The sequence below is a fragment of the Nerophis ophidion genome, linkage group LG16, assembly GCF_033978795.1.
Source record: "Nerophis ophidion isolate RoL-2023_Sa linkage group LG16, RoL_Noph_v1.0, whole genome shotgun sequence".
Taxonomy (NCBI): domain Eukaryota; kingdom Metazoa; phylum Chordata; class Actinopteri; order Syngnathiformes; family Syngnathidae; genus Nerophis; species Nerophis ophidion.
In genome coordinates, this window is record NC_084626.1 from 35,746,404 (window position 1) to 35,760,551 (window position 14,148).

Genomic DNA, 14,148 nt, shown 5'->3' on the forward strand with positions numbered 1-14,148 from the left:
GACGTCAAACGCACGCGTCATCATTCCGCGACGTTTTCAACAGGAAACTTTGCGGGAAATTTAAAATTGCAATTTAGTAAACCAAAAAGGCCGTACTGGCATGTGTTGCAATGTTAATATTTCATCATTGATATTTAAACTCTCAGACTGCGTGGTCGGTAGTAGTGGGTTTCAGTAGGTCTTCAAACCCTCACAATGACTTCATAGACACAATGAGTGGGCTTAAGACCCACTCCTTGCTGGAGCTTATCTCAGAATAGAAAAAAAATGTGTTCATTCATAGTTTGATGCCTCCAGTGACAATCTACAATGCAAATAGTCATGAAAATAAAGAAAATGCATTGAAGGAGGTGTGTCTAAAGCGTTGGCCTGTACCTGTACTGCATATGTATATGTATATGTATATGTGTATTTATATCCTTTGTTATGGTACAAGGGACAATGCACATTAAAGGACATATAAAATGTTAATGTGCCAGATTTTTTTGCTTTTTTTATCTGCACATTATTCTGTGAAAATAATGCCTAGATTAAACTGGTCCCCGGTATAGAGCATATTTGAATATTTCTTTTGGATTGAGATGCATTAATACTTACTGTTATATGTTTCTGCAATATGTTTTGAAAAAATGACACGCCACAATGTGACTAAAGTCTGCAATTCTTCCTGATCCGACTGAATCAGTTCAGCCATGAATAGATAATACATTTTGGTTGACTGGTATTACAAGTTTTACATGTGTGGTTTGAGTTTATTATTGTTTTACGCATAATGTAAATGCAAAGCGTTTCAAAACACAACATTCATTTACAGTTATTGCATGCTGTGTGTTCAATTGTTTCAGCATATTGCTCGTATGTCCTCTAGTTTATGAAATAAAAAAACGTACAATAATTACAAGTAGCGCTGTTGAAATCTTTTCATGTGAAATGTACACAAACTTTGGAGCGTTTCTGCCTCCTGGGCGCAATGTTTTTAGCGTAGTGCTTAGTGACGTCATTCCGCTCACAGGAATGGTTTAGGGAATCATTTGAAAAACTGGCAAGAAAGGGCCCTGCGATGAAGTGGTGACTTGTCCAGGGTGTACCCCGCCTTCCCCCCGATTGTAGCTGAGATAAGCACCAGCGCCCCCCGCGACCCCAAAGGGGAAAAGCGGTAGAAAATGGATGGATGGTTGGCCAGAAAGGTAAAGGTATTGATACACTGGGAACCGTTTCTGAACAAGAACCGGTTTTGATTCCATCTCTAAAGGTAACAGTATCAACTATCAAGTGTGGTTGCGCCATCTTGTTGTCTCACGGCTGATTTTTTAATGTGAGAAGAACAAAATAAAACTGAGTGTTGCAGATAGCAAATAAATTGGTGCTAAAAAGGGAAACGTCACCTCAACAGTGAGGGAGTTTTTCGGACACTTCAAAAAAGACCGAGGGGGGAACAAGCGCTTTTTGTGTCGTCCACACCAGTTCAAGGTCCAAAGTGGCGGTTAAAGTGTCCCAATTTGTCGGATTATACAAAACCCAGAACCAGTGAAGTTGGCACGTTGTGTAAATCGTAAATAAAAACAGAATACAATGATTTGCAAAACCTATATTCGAGTGAATGGACTGCAAACACAAGATATTTAACAATCAAACTGTAAAACTTTGTTATTTTTTGCAGGGGGCACAAAAAAAAAAGTGAAAGTTCAGGAATGCTCATCAAACACTTATTTGGAAAATCCCACAGGTGAACAGGCTCATCTGGAACAGTTGGGTGCCATGATTAGGTACAAAAGCAACTTCCATGAAATGCTCAGTCATTCACCAACAAGGATGGGGCAAGGGTCACCACTTTGTGAACAAATGCCTGAGCAGATTGTTTAAGAAGAACATTTCTCAACCAGTTATTGCAAGGAATTTGGGGATTTTACCATCTACGGTGCGTAATATCATCAAAAATTTCAGAGAATCTGGGGAAATCACTGCATGTAAGCAGCAAGGCTGAAAACCAACATTGAATGCCCGTGACCTTCGATCTCTCGGGCTGTACTGCATCAAAAACCAACATCAGTGTGTAAAGGATATCATCACATGGGCTCAGGAACACAGTTTGTCGCTACATCTGTAAGTGCAAGTTTACTATGCAAAGCGAAAGCCCTTTGTCATCAACACCCAGCAATGCCGCCGGCTTCGCAAGGCTAGAGCTCATCTGAGATGAACTGATGCAAAGTGTAAAAGTGTTCTGTGGTCTGACGAGTAAACATTTCAAATTGTTTTTGGAAACTGTGGATGTCGTGTCCTCCGGAACAAAGAGGAAAAGAACCATCTCGACAGTTATAGGCACAAAGTTCAAAAGCCAGCATCTGAGATCGTATCGGGGTGTATTAGTGCCCAAGGCATGGGTAACTTACACATCTGTGAAGGCACCATTAATGCTGAAAGGTACGTAGATACAGGTTTTGGAGCAACATAAAGTCGCGGTCAAAAATGTACATACACTTGTAAAGAACATAATGTCATGGCTGCCTTGAGATTACAATAATTTCTACAACTCTTATTTTTTTGTGATAGAGTGATTGGAGTACATACAGTGGGGCAAAAAAGTGTTAAGTCAGCCACCGATTGTGCAAGTTCTACCACTTAAAATGATGACAGAGGTCTGTAATTTTCATCATAGGTACACTTCAACTGTGAGAGACAGAATGTGAAAAAAAATCCAGGAATTCACATTGTAGGAATTTTTAAATAATTTATTTGTAAATTATGCTGGAAAATAAGTATTTGGTCAACCATTCAAAGCTCTCACTGATGGAAAGACGTTTTGGCTCAAAATCTCACGATACATGGCCCCATTCATTCTTTCCTTAACACGGATCAATCGTCCTGTCCCCTTAGCAGAAAAACAGCCCCAAAGCATGATGTTTCCACCCCCATGCTTAACTGTAGGTATGGTGTTCTTGGGATGCAACTCAGTATTCTTCTTCCTCCAAATACGATGAGTTGAGTTTATACCAAAAAGTTCTATTTTGGTTTCATCTAACCACATGACATTCTCCCAATCCTCTGCTGTATAATCCATGTATCCGTTTTGGTATAAACTCAACTTGTCGTTTTTGGAGGAAGAAAAATACTGAGTTGCATCCCAAGAACACCACACCTACTGTAAAGTATGGGGGTGGAAACGTCATGCTTTGGGTCTGTTTTTCTGCTAATGGGACAGGACGATTGATCCGTGTTAAGAAAAGAATGAATGCGGCCATTTATCGTGAGATTTTGAGCCAAAACCTCCTTCCATCAGTGAGAGCTTTGAATGGTTGACCAAATACGTATTTTCCACCATAATTTACAAATAAATTCTTTAAAATTCCTACAGTGTGAATACCTGGATTTTTTTTTCACATTCTGTCTCTCACAGTTGAAGTGTACCTATGATGAAAATGAAAGACCTCTGTCATCATTTTAAGTGGGATAACTTGCACAATCGGTGGCTGACTAAATACCTTTTTGCCACACTGTACTTGTTGGTCACAAAAAACATTCATGAAGTTTGGTTCTTTTATGAATTTATTATGGGTCTACTGAAAATGTGACCAAATCTGCTGGGACAAAAGTATACATACAGCAATGTTAATATTTGGTTACATGTCCCTTTGCAAGTTTCGCTGCAATAAGGCGCTTTTGGTAGCCACCCACAAGCTTCTGGCAAGCTTCTGGTTGAATTCTTGACCACTCCTCTTGACAAAATTGGTGCAGTTCAGCTAAATTTGTTGGTTTTCTGACATGAACTTGTTTCTACAGCATTGTCCACACGTTTAGTCAGGACTTTAGGAAGGGTATTCTAAAACCTTAATTCTAGCCTGATTTAGCCATTCCTTTACCACTTTTGACGTGTGTTTGGGGTCATTGTCCTGTTGGAACACCCAACTACACCCTAGACCCAACTTCCGGGCTGATGATTTTAGGTTGTCCTGAATAATTTTTTATTGTCCCATTTACCCTCTGTAAAGCACCAGTTGCATTGGCAGCAAAACAGGCCCATAGCATAATACTACCACCACCCTGCTTGACAGTAGGAATGATGTTCCTGGGATTAAAGGCCTCACCTTGTCTCCTCCAAATATATTGCTGGGTAATGTGGCCAAACAGCTCAATGTTTGTTTCATCTGCCCAGAGAAGAGCTTATCTTAGTCCATGTGATGTCCATATGTATTGTGTTTATTTGTTCTTCTTTTTCTCTCTCTTTATTTTATATTGTAGTTGTACTTCTGTACTTTTTTACATCATGGCCAGGGGACTACAGATGAAAACTTGCCTTCAGGTGGCTTCAATGGGACAATCTGGCTCACTTAAAGGCCTACTGAAACCCACTACTACCGACCACGCAGTCTGATAGTTTATATATCAATGATGAAATATTAACATTGCAACACATGCCAATGCGGCCTTTTTAGTTTACTAAATTGCAATTTTAAATATCCCAGGAGTTTCTTGTTGAAAACGTCGCGGAATGATGACGTGTATGCGTGACGTCACGGACTGTTAGGAAATATTAGCGCTGCGCACACACACAGCTAAAAGTCGTCTGCTTTAACCGCATAATTACACAGTACGATGGACATCTGTGTTGCTGAATCTTTTGCAATTTGTTAAATTAATAATGGAGAAGTCAAAGTAGAATAATGGAGTTGGGAAGCTTTAGCCTTTAGCCACACAAACACACGGTGATTCCTTCTTTAAAATTCCCGGAGGTGAAGCTTTTCTATGGATCAGAGCGGTCAAGCGAACATGGAGCCCGACCAAATGTCAACCAGCAGTTTTCGGTGAGAAAATTGTAATAAAAAGTCGCCTCTTACCGGAGATCAGCTGAGCTTGTGCCGTCCATAGAGCTGCGGTCGACTTCCCTCAAGACACCCGTGGACACACCCCTCCGACTATCAGGTACTATTAAACTCACTAAAACACTAGCAATACAATAGAAAGATAAGGGATTTCCCAGAATTATCCTAGTAAATGTGTCTAAAAACATCTGAATCCGTCCCAATCCAATCGGCTTTTTTTTTTTTTACCTGATTTTTCTTTTTTTTTTTCTTTCTAGCCCTTCGCTGTCAATATCCTAGAACATGAATCTTTCATCCTCGCTCAAATTAATGGGGAAATTGTCGTTTTCTCGGTACAAATAGCTCTTTTTGTTGGAGGCTCCCATTAAAAACAATGTGAGGATGTAAGGAGCCCTCAACGGGTGACGTCATTATCTGCGACTTCCAGTAAAGGCAGGGCTTTCCTATTAGCGACTAAAAGTTGCTAACTTTAATGTTGATGTTCCTTACTAAATCCTTTCAGCAAAAATATGGCAATATCGCAAAATGATCAAGTATGACACATAGAATGGACCTGCTATCCCCGTTTGAATAAGAAAATCTCAATTCAGTAGGCCTTTAAAGGAATATCATATACAGATTTAGCTATCCGGCTAGTTCATTACCTGCTACAACCAATATTCAGGCATGAGTGCACCTTTTGAGGAAAAAAAACACAAACCCGAAAGAACAATTTCAAAATCCAAACTGCATTTCCTGCAATTAGGTGCATTTCTACATTATATTTTACTTTTAGATGTATTCTCATCTACCAACCTATTTTGGCTGTATTTTTACACTTACATGCCCCATGTAATGTAGTACATAATATTTTTGTTTTTTGGTATATCATTAACTAACATTATTACCATTGAAAATGTATTGTAAAATTCTACAACTTGCATGCAAAGAACTGCGAAAACGTTTCCCATTGGGCAACTGTGTCCTGTAGCCACGCCCCCGGGTAATATAAACTAACGACACGCTGTGGTTGACGTGACTGTGCGTGGGCGGTGTTCAGAATTCACCTGGTGGTCGACGTACCGCACCTGGAAGATGATTGGCGGGGAATGATGAAGTGTTGGTAGTGGGAAATAAAAGATGAAGATAGATGGAACGACTATAAAGTGTTTTGGATGTATTTTATTCCGACACGCTTTTAAAGATGTTAGGTTTCCTGTGCTCCTATTTTGGCGATCCAGTCTGAGACGTCATTTCCTTTTTGTCACGTTCTCTGCTGCTTAGTATTGGCTCGTCGTTAGTTGATCGTGCAAGCAGCACTGTGTGCGTTCTTGACTAAATGACGAATATCAGTGCTAAAATTATCAATTTTAAAATGCCTATAATGAGCAATTTGCAACAATGTTTCTCCATGAGGATATAATATGCCAGCTCAACGTTCGTCCTCTTTATGTTGACATTACCATGAATTGATTAACGTGGACCCCGACTTAAACAATTTGAACATTTTATTTGGGTGTTACCATTTAGTGGTCAATTGTACAGAATATGTACTGAACTGAGCAATCTACTAATACAAGTTTCAACCAATCAATAATTTTTGTTACACAGTAGTTACCCTATTCTACCACAAGAGGGCAACATAGACCATGTTTAAAGCACTGCCTAAATCAATAATGCTTATTATCCATCCATCCATCCATCCATCCATTTCCTACCGCTTATTCCCTTTCGGGGTCGCTGGCGCCTATCTCAGCTATAATCCATTACTTTGTAATAGACAGTTTGTATAGTCCGTGTAAATTTGTTAGTATTTTTTCTTATACCATATTGTAGAACAGGGGTCACCAACGGAGTGCCTGCGGGCACCAGGTCGCCCGTAAGGACCAGATGAGTCGCCCGCTGGCCTGTTCTAAAAATAGCTCAAATAGCAGCACTTCCCAGTGAGCTGACTCTATTTTTTTTACATTTTATTTATTTACTAGCAAGCTGGTCTCGCTTTGCTCGACATTTTTAATTCCAAGAGAGACAAAACTCAAATAGACTTTGAAAATCCAAGAAAATATTTTAAAGACTTGGTCTTCACTTGTTTAAATTTTTTTATTTTTTTTACTTTGCTTCTTATAACTTCCAGAAAGACAATTTTAGAGAAAAAATACAACCTTAAAAATTATTTTAGGATTTTTAAACACATATACCTTTTAAATTCATTCCTCTTTTTTCCTGACAATTTAAATCAATGTTCAAGTACATTTATTTTTTTTATTGTAAAGAATAATAAATACATTTTAATTTAATTCTTCATTTTAGGTTCTGTTTTTTCGACGAAGAATATTTGTGAAATATTTTTTCAAACTTATTATGATTAAAATTCTAAAGAAATATTCAGGCAAATCTAGAACATCTGTAGAATCAAATTTAAATCCTATTTCAAAGTCTTTTGAATTTCTTTTAAAATTTTTGTTCTGTAAAATCTAGTAGAAATAATGATTTGTCTTTGTTAGAAATATAGCTTGGTCCGATTTGTTATATATTCTAACAAATTGCAGATTGGACTTTAAGCTATTTAAAACATGTCATCAAAATTCTAAAATTAATCTTAATCAGGAATAATTACTAATGATTCCCCCCCCCCATTTTTTTTTACATTTTTCTAAAAGATTCAAATTAGCTAGTTTTTCTCTTCATATTTTTCGGTTGAATTTTAAGCAGTCGAAATTGAAGATAAACTGTTTAAAAATTAAATTTTCCTTTTTTTGTGTGTTTTCTTCTCTTTCAAAGCGTTAAGTGTTTTTTTTCATCATTTATTCTCTACAAAAAACCTTCCGTAAAAGGAAAAAAAAATGTACGACGAAATGACAGACAGAAATACCTATTTTTTAAAATATATATATAGATTTATTTATTAAAGATAAAATGAGCAAATTGGCTATGTCTGGCAATTTATTTAAGTGTGTATCAAACTGGTAGCCCTTCGCATTAATCAGTACCCAAGAAGTAGCTCTTGGTTTCAAAAAGGTTGGTTCTTTGTATGTGTTCCGTTTAGACCAGACCTGGGCAAAATACGGCCCGCGGGCCACATGCGGCCCATGAAGATTTTCAATCCATAATACATAATTTTTTTAGACCTTTAAAATCAAAACTATAGCCGCCATTATGATGTGCAGTGCTGTTTTTAAATGACCGTAAGTCTTGAGCTATAGAAAGTATTTCAATGGTAGATGTAGAGGTTGCCCTCTAGTGGGTTCTTCAGACCACCACACACTGCCAGAATAGGCCGGAATTCTTGGTATAACACTATTTTACTTTCCTCAAATCGTGCAAAGTCTTTTGCTTTTCAGCAAAGTGCCTTTCTGCGTTTGTGTCTCTCAGCAGCACCTCCAACTCCAATTACTCGTCTCATTACGGCTGCTGCTAATAAGGGCGACAGGTGATTAGATAACAATGCCCACCTGGGTCATCTGCGCACCTGCCGCTGTCTCCGTGGCCGGTCTTGACACAACCCGTTCTGGGAGACCCGCAGGCCACGCCCACTCCACAGTAGAACTCTGCGCTTTTGAGTATTACAGAAGTTATTAACACAAGTTATTATCTTTGTCACGCCAGCTCAGACGAGGAATAACGCAAATTGGGCGGGGTTTGTTTTCAGAGCAGCCGGCCCGAAACGCCTGTGTCAGAAACACATACATTTTTATAACAAATGTTTGCATAAAAGCAATAATATATCGTAATGAATTTGTTTATTACCCTTTGCATTCATATTTTGCTGTTTGTTACATTTTTTGCAGCGTTTTAAAAGATGTCTATCGAGGAGCTTGTCTGAGTAGGAAAAGAGGAGCGATGTTCATATGTTTTTAATATTCAGTGTTTTATTGTTCATAGTTAATATTGTAAATCTCACTTTCTTTATTTTAATGTACATTTTGGGTGTCGCATTCAGTGAAAAACTGTAAAATTCCATTCTGTTTTTTGGAGGTGGTATGTCATAAATTTTTACAATTTTATCAGACATTGTGACTTTTGGTATTAGTGTTTCTGGGAAAAAAAAGGGCCAAAACACATACTGTACAGCAGATTAGTTTTTTTACAGCTAAATGTGTATATATCATTTATACACACATAGGCCCCCTCAGACACATTTTTTCTCTCAATGTGGCCCCATGAGTCAAAATATTCGCCCAGCTCTAGACCTTAAACCCAACCTACGATTTGTCCAACTTCAAGAATTAAAGGGTGCCTGACAGCCTCTCTGTGCCCTACACTCGGACTGGAGTCCTTGACCTAAGAAGCTGTCAGATCAGCATTCTGCATTTACAGTTTTGATTGATTGGTACTTTTATTAGTAGATTGCACAGTACAGTACATATTTCGTACAATTGACCACGAAATGGTAACACCCAAATACGTTTTTCAACTTCTTTAAGCCGGGGTCCACGTTAATCAATTCATAGTAGAGTAACCTACTCTATCACATACATGTTGGAATTGAGCCTGTGTTAACATGCTTTTGACAATAAAAGTTAAAAAGAGCACCGGACTTGGTGTGCAATTCTTCTGGACACTACAATACTTCCGGTGTTGTGACCTCTGTCACGTCAAAAATACACCTTCTCATTGGCTACTAAGAAATGCTCAAGAACTACAACCGGTTTGGAACCAACAGTGTTCGGAGTGTAATCATCTAAATATGATTAGCGGAAAAGTAGACAGCTGTCAGTGTTGTGGTTCGGAGAGCAAACATAGATGACAATAAGTAATCTAGCTGAATGGTTACTTAACTAGCGAGCTTGTTTCGACGCTTCAGAGATCGTCTCCCCGTCCAGCATCTCGGTGAAGCGTTTAGGCAAGAGAAATAGCGAGCACCTGCGGCTGAGGAAAGCGTTCAACAAATTTTGTTTAAATGGTAATGGCTAAATTGGTTTTACTTGTGAAGCGCGTTTCTACCTTCAAGGTACCCAAAGCGCTCTGACACTATTTCCACACACTAATGGCAGGAGCTGCCATGCAAGACCTTAACTAAAACTCATCAGGAGCAAGGGTGAAGAAGTGTCTTACTCAAAGACACAGCAGACGTGACTAGGATGGCGGAAGCTGGGGATTGAACCAGGAACCTTCAAGTTGCTGGCATGGCAGCTCTATGAACCGAGCCAGCGGCGGACTCTTTGAGGACACTACTTGGGTTTAGGTTGGGTAGGATGTTACTCACCTCTTTGGGTTTAAAGTGGACATCTCCAAAGTGAGAGGATGGTGGTGGGCTGTGGAGCTGAGGTTGTTCTGATGCCCCAGGCTATGTGCACTTGTCCACAAAGGTTTGGCAGAAGACGTTGGCCTTTTCATCTGCTGTGATATGGGGGATACCCTGATGTTCGATGACAGGTATGTACGTAGTGCCACTTCTCCCGGAGAGTGAATTTACAATGCCCCACCGTTTTTTCGAGCTGAGTGCTTTGTCCGAGAGATCATTTTTCAGTTTGCTGTTGTATTGTCTTCAATAGAACACTGCTCTTGCTTCCAGAAACATTTTCTTTAAAACCAGGTTGGCGGATGTCTGCATTTGCGGTAGAGCTGTTGACACATGACATATTTTAGTAATTAAAGGTTTATTTTTTTATTGACGTTATCTTGGCACGCCACACATAAAACGACCAAAACTGTTTAAGGCCTGACAATAACCATTTTTATCCATATATTTACACTCTTGGGGGTAGCTGGAGCCTATCCCAGCTGTACTCGGGCGGAAGGCAAGGGGCACCCTGGACAAGTCGCCCCCTCATCACAGCGCCAACATAGATAGACAACATTCACAATCACACCCATCCATCCATCCATTTTTGTACCGCTTATTCCCTTTTGGGGTCGCTGGCGCCTATCTCAGCTACAATCGGGCGGAAGGCGGGGTACACCCTGGACAAGTCGCCACCTCATCGCAGGGCCAACACAGATAGACAGACAACATTCACACTCACATTCACACACTAGGGCCAAATAGTGTTGCCAATCAACCTATCCCCAGGTGCATGTCTTTGGAGGTGGAAGGAAGCCGGAGTACCCCGAGGGAACCCATGCAGTCACGGGGAGAACATGCAAACACCACGCAGAAAGACCCTGAGCCCGGGGATGGAACAAATTTACAGATATAAAATATATTTTTGAATGCACTCCACTTTTAATATCAAAAGGTCATTACCTATTGAGCTATTCAACCTCTTATGTATCTCCTTCTTAAATAAGCAGTTTTCTGTTTGATGTTCAGTGGTAGTGTATCTATTCATGCTTGAACGATACATACGTCTCTTGCTAGGTGGCAGCAGTACTCAAACTAATCAACCGAGTAGCAGTAGTTTGACAAGAGAGGATGTAGAAGTTTCTGATAGGACTGAGAAAGGGGCCCAGGCAAGGAAAATAAGTAAAAATAACGAATAAAAAATATCAGAAAGTACAATGAAGCATTTTTGGTTTACAGGGACTATGGTAGGAAATGAGGGAAGACTGGTTGTGTCCTTTGCATAAAAACTATTTAAGCGTTTTGAATGCTTCTGTATTGTCAATATAAATGCACGTCAGTGAATTATTTTCACTTTTTAGAGAAGCGCACAAACTGAGCAAACGTGTTCTTGATTATCAGGTGATTCTATGCAGAATGCTGGTATTATGAGGATAGGATCCAGCTAACCTATCGACACACCACGGCAATTATGACATCGTTATTGCAAATCTTGGTAACATTCTCCAATAATTATCTGGCTTTTGAAAAGATTTAAAGTGCCCAAAAAAGCAGTTTTTAATTACTCAAAATAGTTGATCACATTCTTTATTGTAAATTCATTTATAATGGTACCTTACCTTTTTTCCCAATAAAATATCATTTTAATGCCACCGTGAAATCATCCACAGCGGCACAGTCACAGTTAATGTCGCAGTCCATTTTCTTCAAAGGGTCCATCAGTCAACTCTGCACACACACCAACGTAAACAGGCGTATATTTACTCTAACACCATTTCTCTCATTAACTGCTTGGTCCACAGTCACTTAACAGTATAACGGTCTATGCACATCCCATTCTTGAAATCACAGCCTGCTGAATGCACCTGGAGCCCTGATAAAACAATAAAAACACAAGTCAACAACAAATTAACATCTGCTGGTAATGTTGCTCAGGCACACTGTCACTGTGCTAAAGAAACACAAAGGAAAAAAAAAAAGCAAATGTGGTAAATTGTGCAAGAGAGGGTTCCCATATTTGCTCATCTTTTTGGGAGAACACTTTTGGAGCCAGCATAGTCAACATTTTGGCCCAAAAATAAAAGCTGCATGTATGAAAAAAAATGAAAAAATAGTGACACAATTTAAAGACAAAACACTAGTGGATTGAAAATTGTCTGGGATTTTGCAGTGACTGGACTTGAAAGGATTCTGATGCAAACACAACAATTACAGTAGTTATCAAGGGCTTCACGCAAGCACACCATACACACGCACGCAGACAAGCACACGCAGGTCTTGGTGGTCTACATGAGAAAATGGCATTTATATAAAAAATATAGCCAAAACGAAGATGATCCCTCAAGCACAAACGTCCGTACACTGCAGTAAGTAAAGTAAATGTTGCATATTTTCCTATTATGCAGAGTAGGCCTACGCTTTAACAACGTGATGCTCGTTAGTGTCTTCAAAACACAATAAATAGTCATCCAGGAGTGTCATTGGCTGGCTGAAAGAAAAGAAAAAACCCAAGTCCTTAGCGCCATTAAAGGGATCCATCCCCATGTTTGTCTGTAGATAAGGAAGTGTGGCGGCTTTTACGTTTGCTTCCGACGTGGTTGTTTTCCGAGACCCTCGGTCAAACAGGGATGCCCATTCGCAGCTTCTTTTTCTTGACCGTCTTTAGACCTGCCAGGCGGCGAACATCCTCTTCGTCGGACTCGTCCATTTCATCATCTGCTGAGAAAAGGATCTAATAACAAAGAAAAAAAAACTGGGTAAAATGCAAGTTAGGGTCAATTGTTCACTTGTCTACACTTCATAGGTGTCACACTTGTTTTCATTATGGGCCACACTATGTATATGTGTATGAATGTATATATACACATGTGTATGGATGTATCGATCCATACATACATACATAAACATATTTATTTACATACATACATACATACATACATACATGTTCCCTAAGAGGCTATTTCATCCCTACGGGTCTGTTTCACAGGTTTCTCTGCTCTTCAGGGGAGCTTATGAGAGCAGGGAAACCTGTGAAAAAGACCTGTGAGGACAAAATAGCGTCTGTGTGTTTTTTCCTGACCAAAGGAATATTGCGCTCTAGGAGTATTGAGCACTATTTTAACTTAGCTTATATTAGATTAGATAGTACTTTATTTATTCCTTCAGGAAAATTAAAATTTTCAGCACAATCCCATTCAAGATCAGACAAACATTACAGGGAGACAGAACAGGATCGCTGACAGGTCTGCAGACTTCCAGCGCCCCTTACAAAAAAGGTGAGATACAGGTAAACAAGTGGGGGGGAATGGTGGAAAAAAATAGAAGATTAAAATAAAATTAAATTAAAAAAGCGGTCTAAGCCTGGGCCCTGGAGAGGGGGTCTAGACTGAGGCCAAGGGAAAAAAACAACTCATAGCCATAGTACACATCCCTCTTACATGTGTGTAAGAGGTAAACATGAAACACAAAGGACAAGAAAGACATTAAAGCAGCGGATACAACACCCAGCTATTAATAAAAAGTAAAATAAACATATACACTGTGGTGGCCTTTTGGCGTGGAGGGAGCATGGCCAGAGACAGGAGCAGACACAACAAAGCAACCAAGAGAGCCGACTCCACTCTCGGCCGCCAACCAACTCTCGGTCCGCATGGATGAGCGAGGATACGTCCAAGGAGACTGAGGTGTCCAACACCTGCTCACCCAGCCAAGACACCGCGAAGCCTCTCCGTCCCAGCACTCAGTGCTAGCTCCGCAGCCCTATCCCCTCATCCGCATTTCCTTCAGTCTCTCCAAACCAACTCCGGTGTGGCAGAGACCCGGCAGCTCGTCTCCATGGCCAAAAGGCTCCCGGGAGGCAGATCCAGAAGTCCACAAAAAAAGCACCGCAGAGGCATGGTGGGGATATTTATAAAACAATCTTGCCTTTTTTCAAACACGTGCCAAATGAGCCGTTTGGAATTTGAGATTTTAGAAACGTAAAGTGCCACACAGTCCCAAAGGGTCCCGGACCAAAAGGCAAAAAAAATTTTTTTACAGATAAACCACAGCAACCTCGGCTATACATACCTTCTGTATATAAAAAGAAGGAACTTATTGACTACAACTGGATAAAAATGGCATACTTGC

At 39.8% G+C, this 14,148-nt stretch overlaps 2 protein-coding genes across 9 annotated transcripts in view; both read right to left on the reverse strand.

The window, feature by feature from the left end:
* The window catches only part of asip1 (agouti signaling protein 1), a 213,461-nt gene that overhangs the window by 29,710 nt on the left and 169,603 nt on the right, over positions 1-14,148 (reverse strand). The window lies entirely within an intron of this gene.
* The window catches only part of LOC133535322 (store-operated calcium entry regulator STIMATE-like), a 38,763-nt gene continuing 34,358 nt past the window's right edge, over positions 9,744-14,148 (reverse strand). For 2 of the 6 annotated variants that reach the window (XM_061875031.1, XM_061875028.1), the window contains exon 8: positions 11,592-12,751. In XM_061875031.1, coding sequence (XP_061731015.1) covers positions 12,638-12,751 — 114 coding nt within the window. In that variant the 3' untranslated portion in view covers positions 11,592-12,637. Of the gene's footprint in view, positions 10,137-10,222; positions 10,362-11,591; positions 12,752-14,148 lie in introns of those variants that run through there. The other 4 variants (XR_009802200.1, XR_009802201.1, XM_061875030.1 and 1 more) reach the window with 4 other exon arrangements.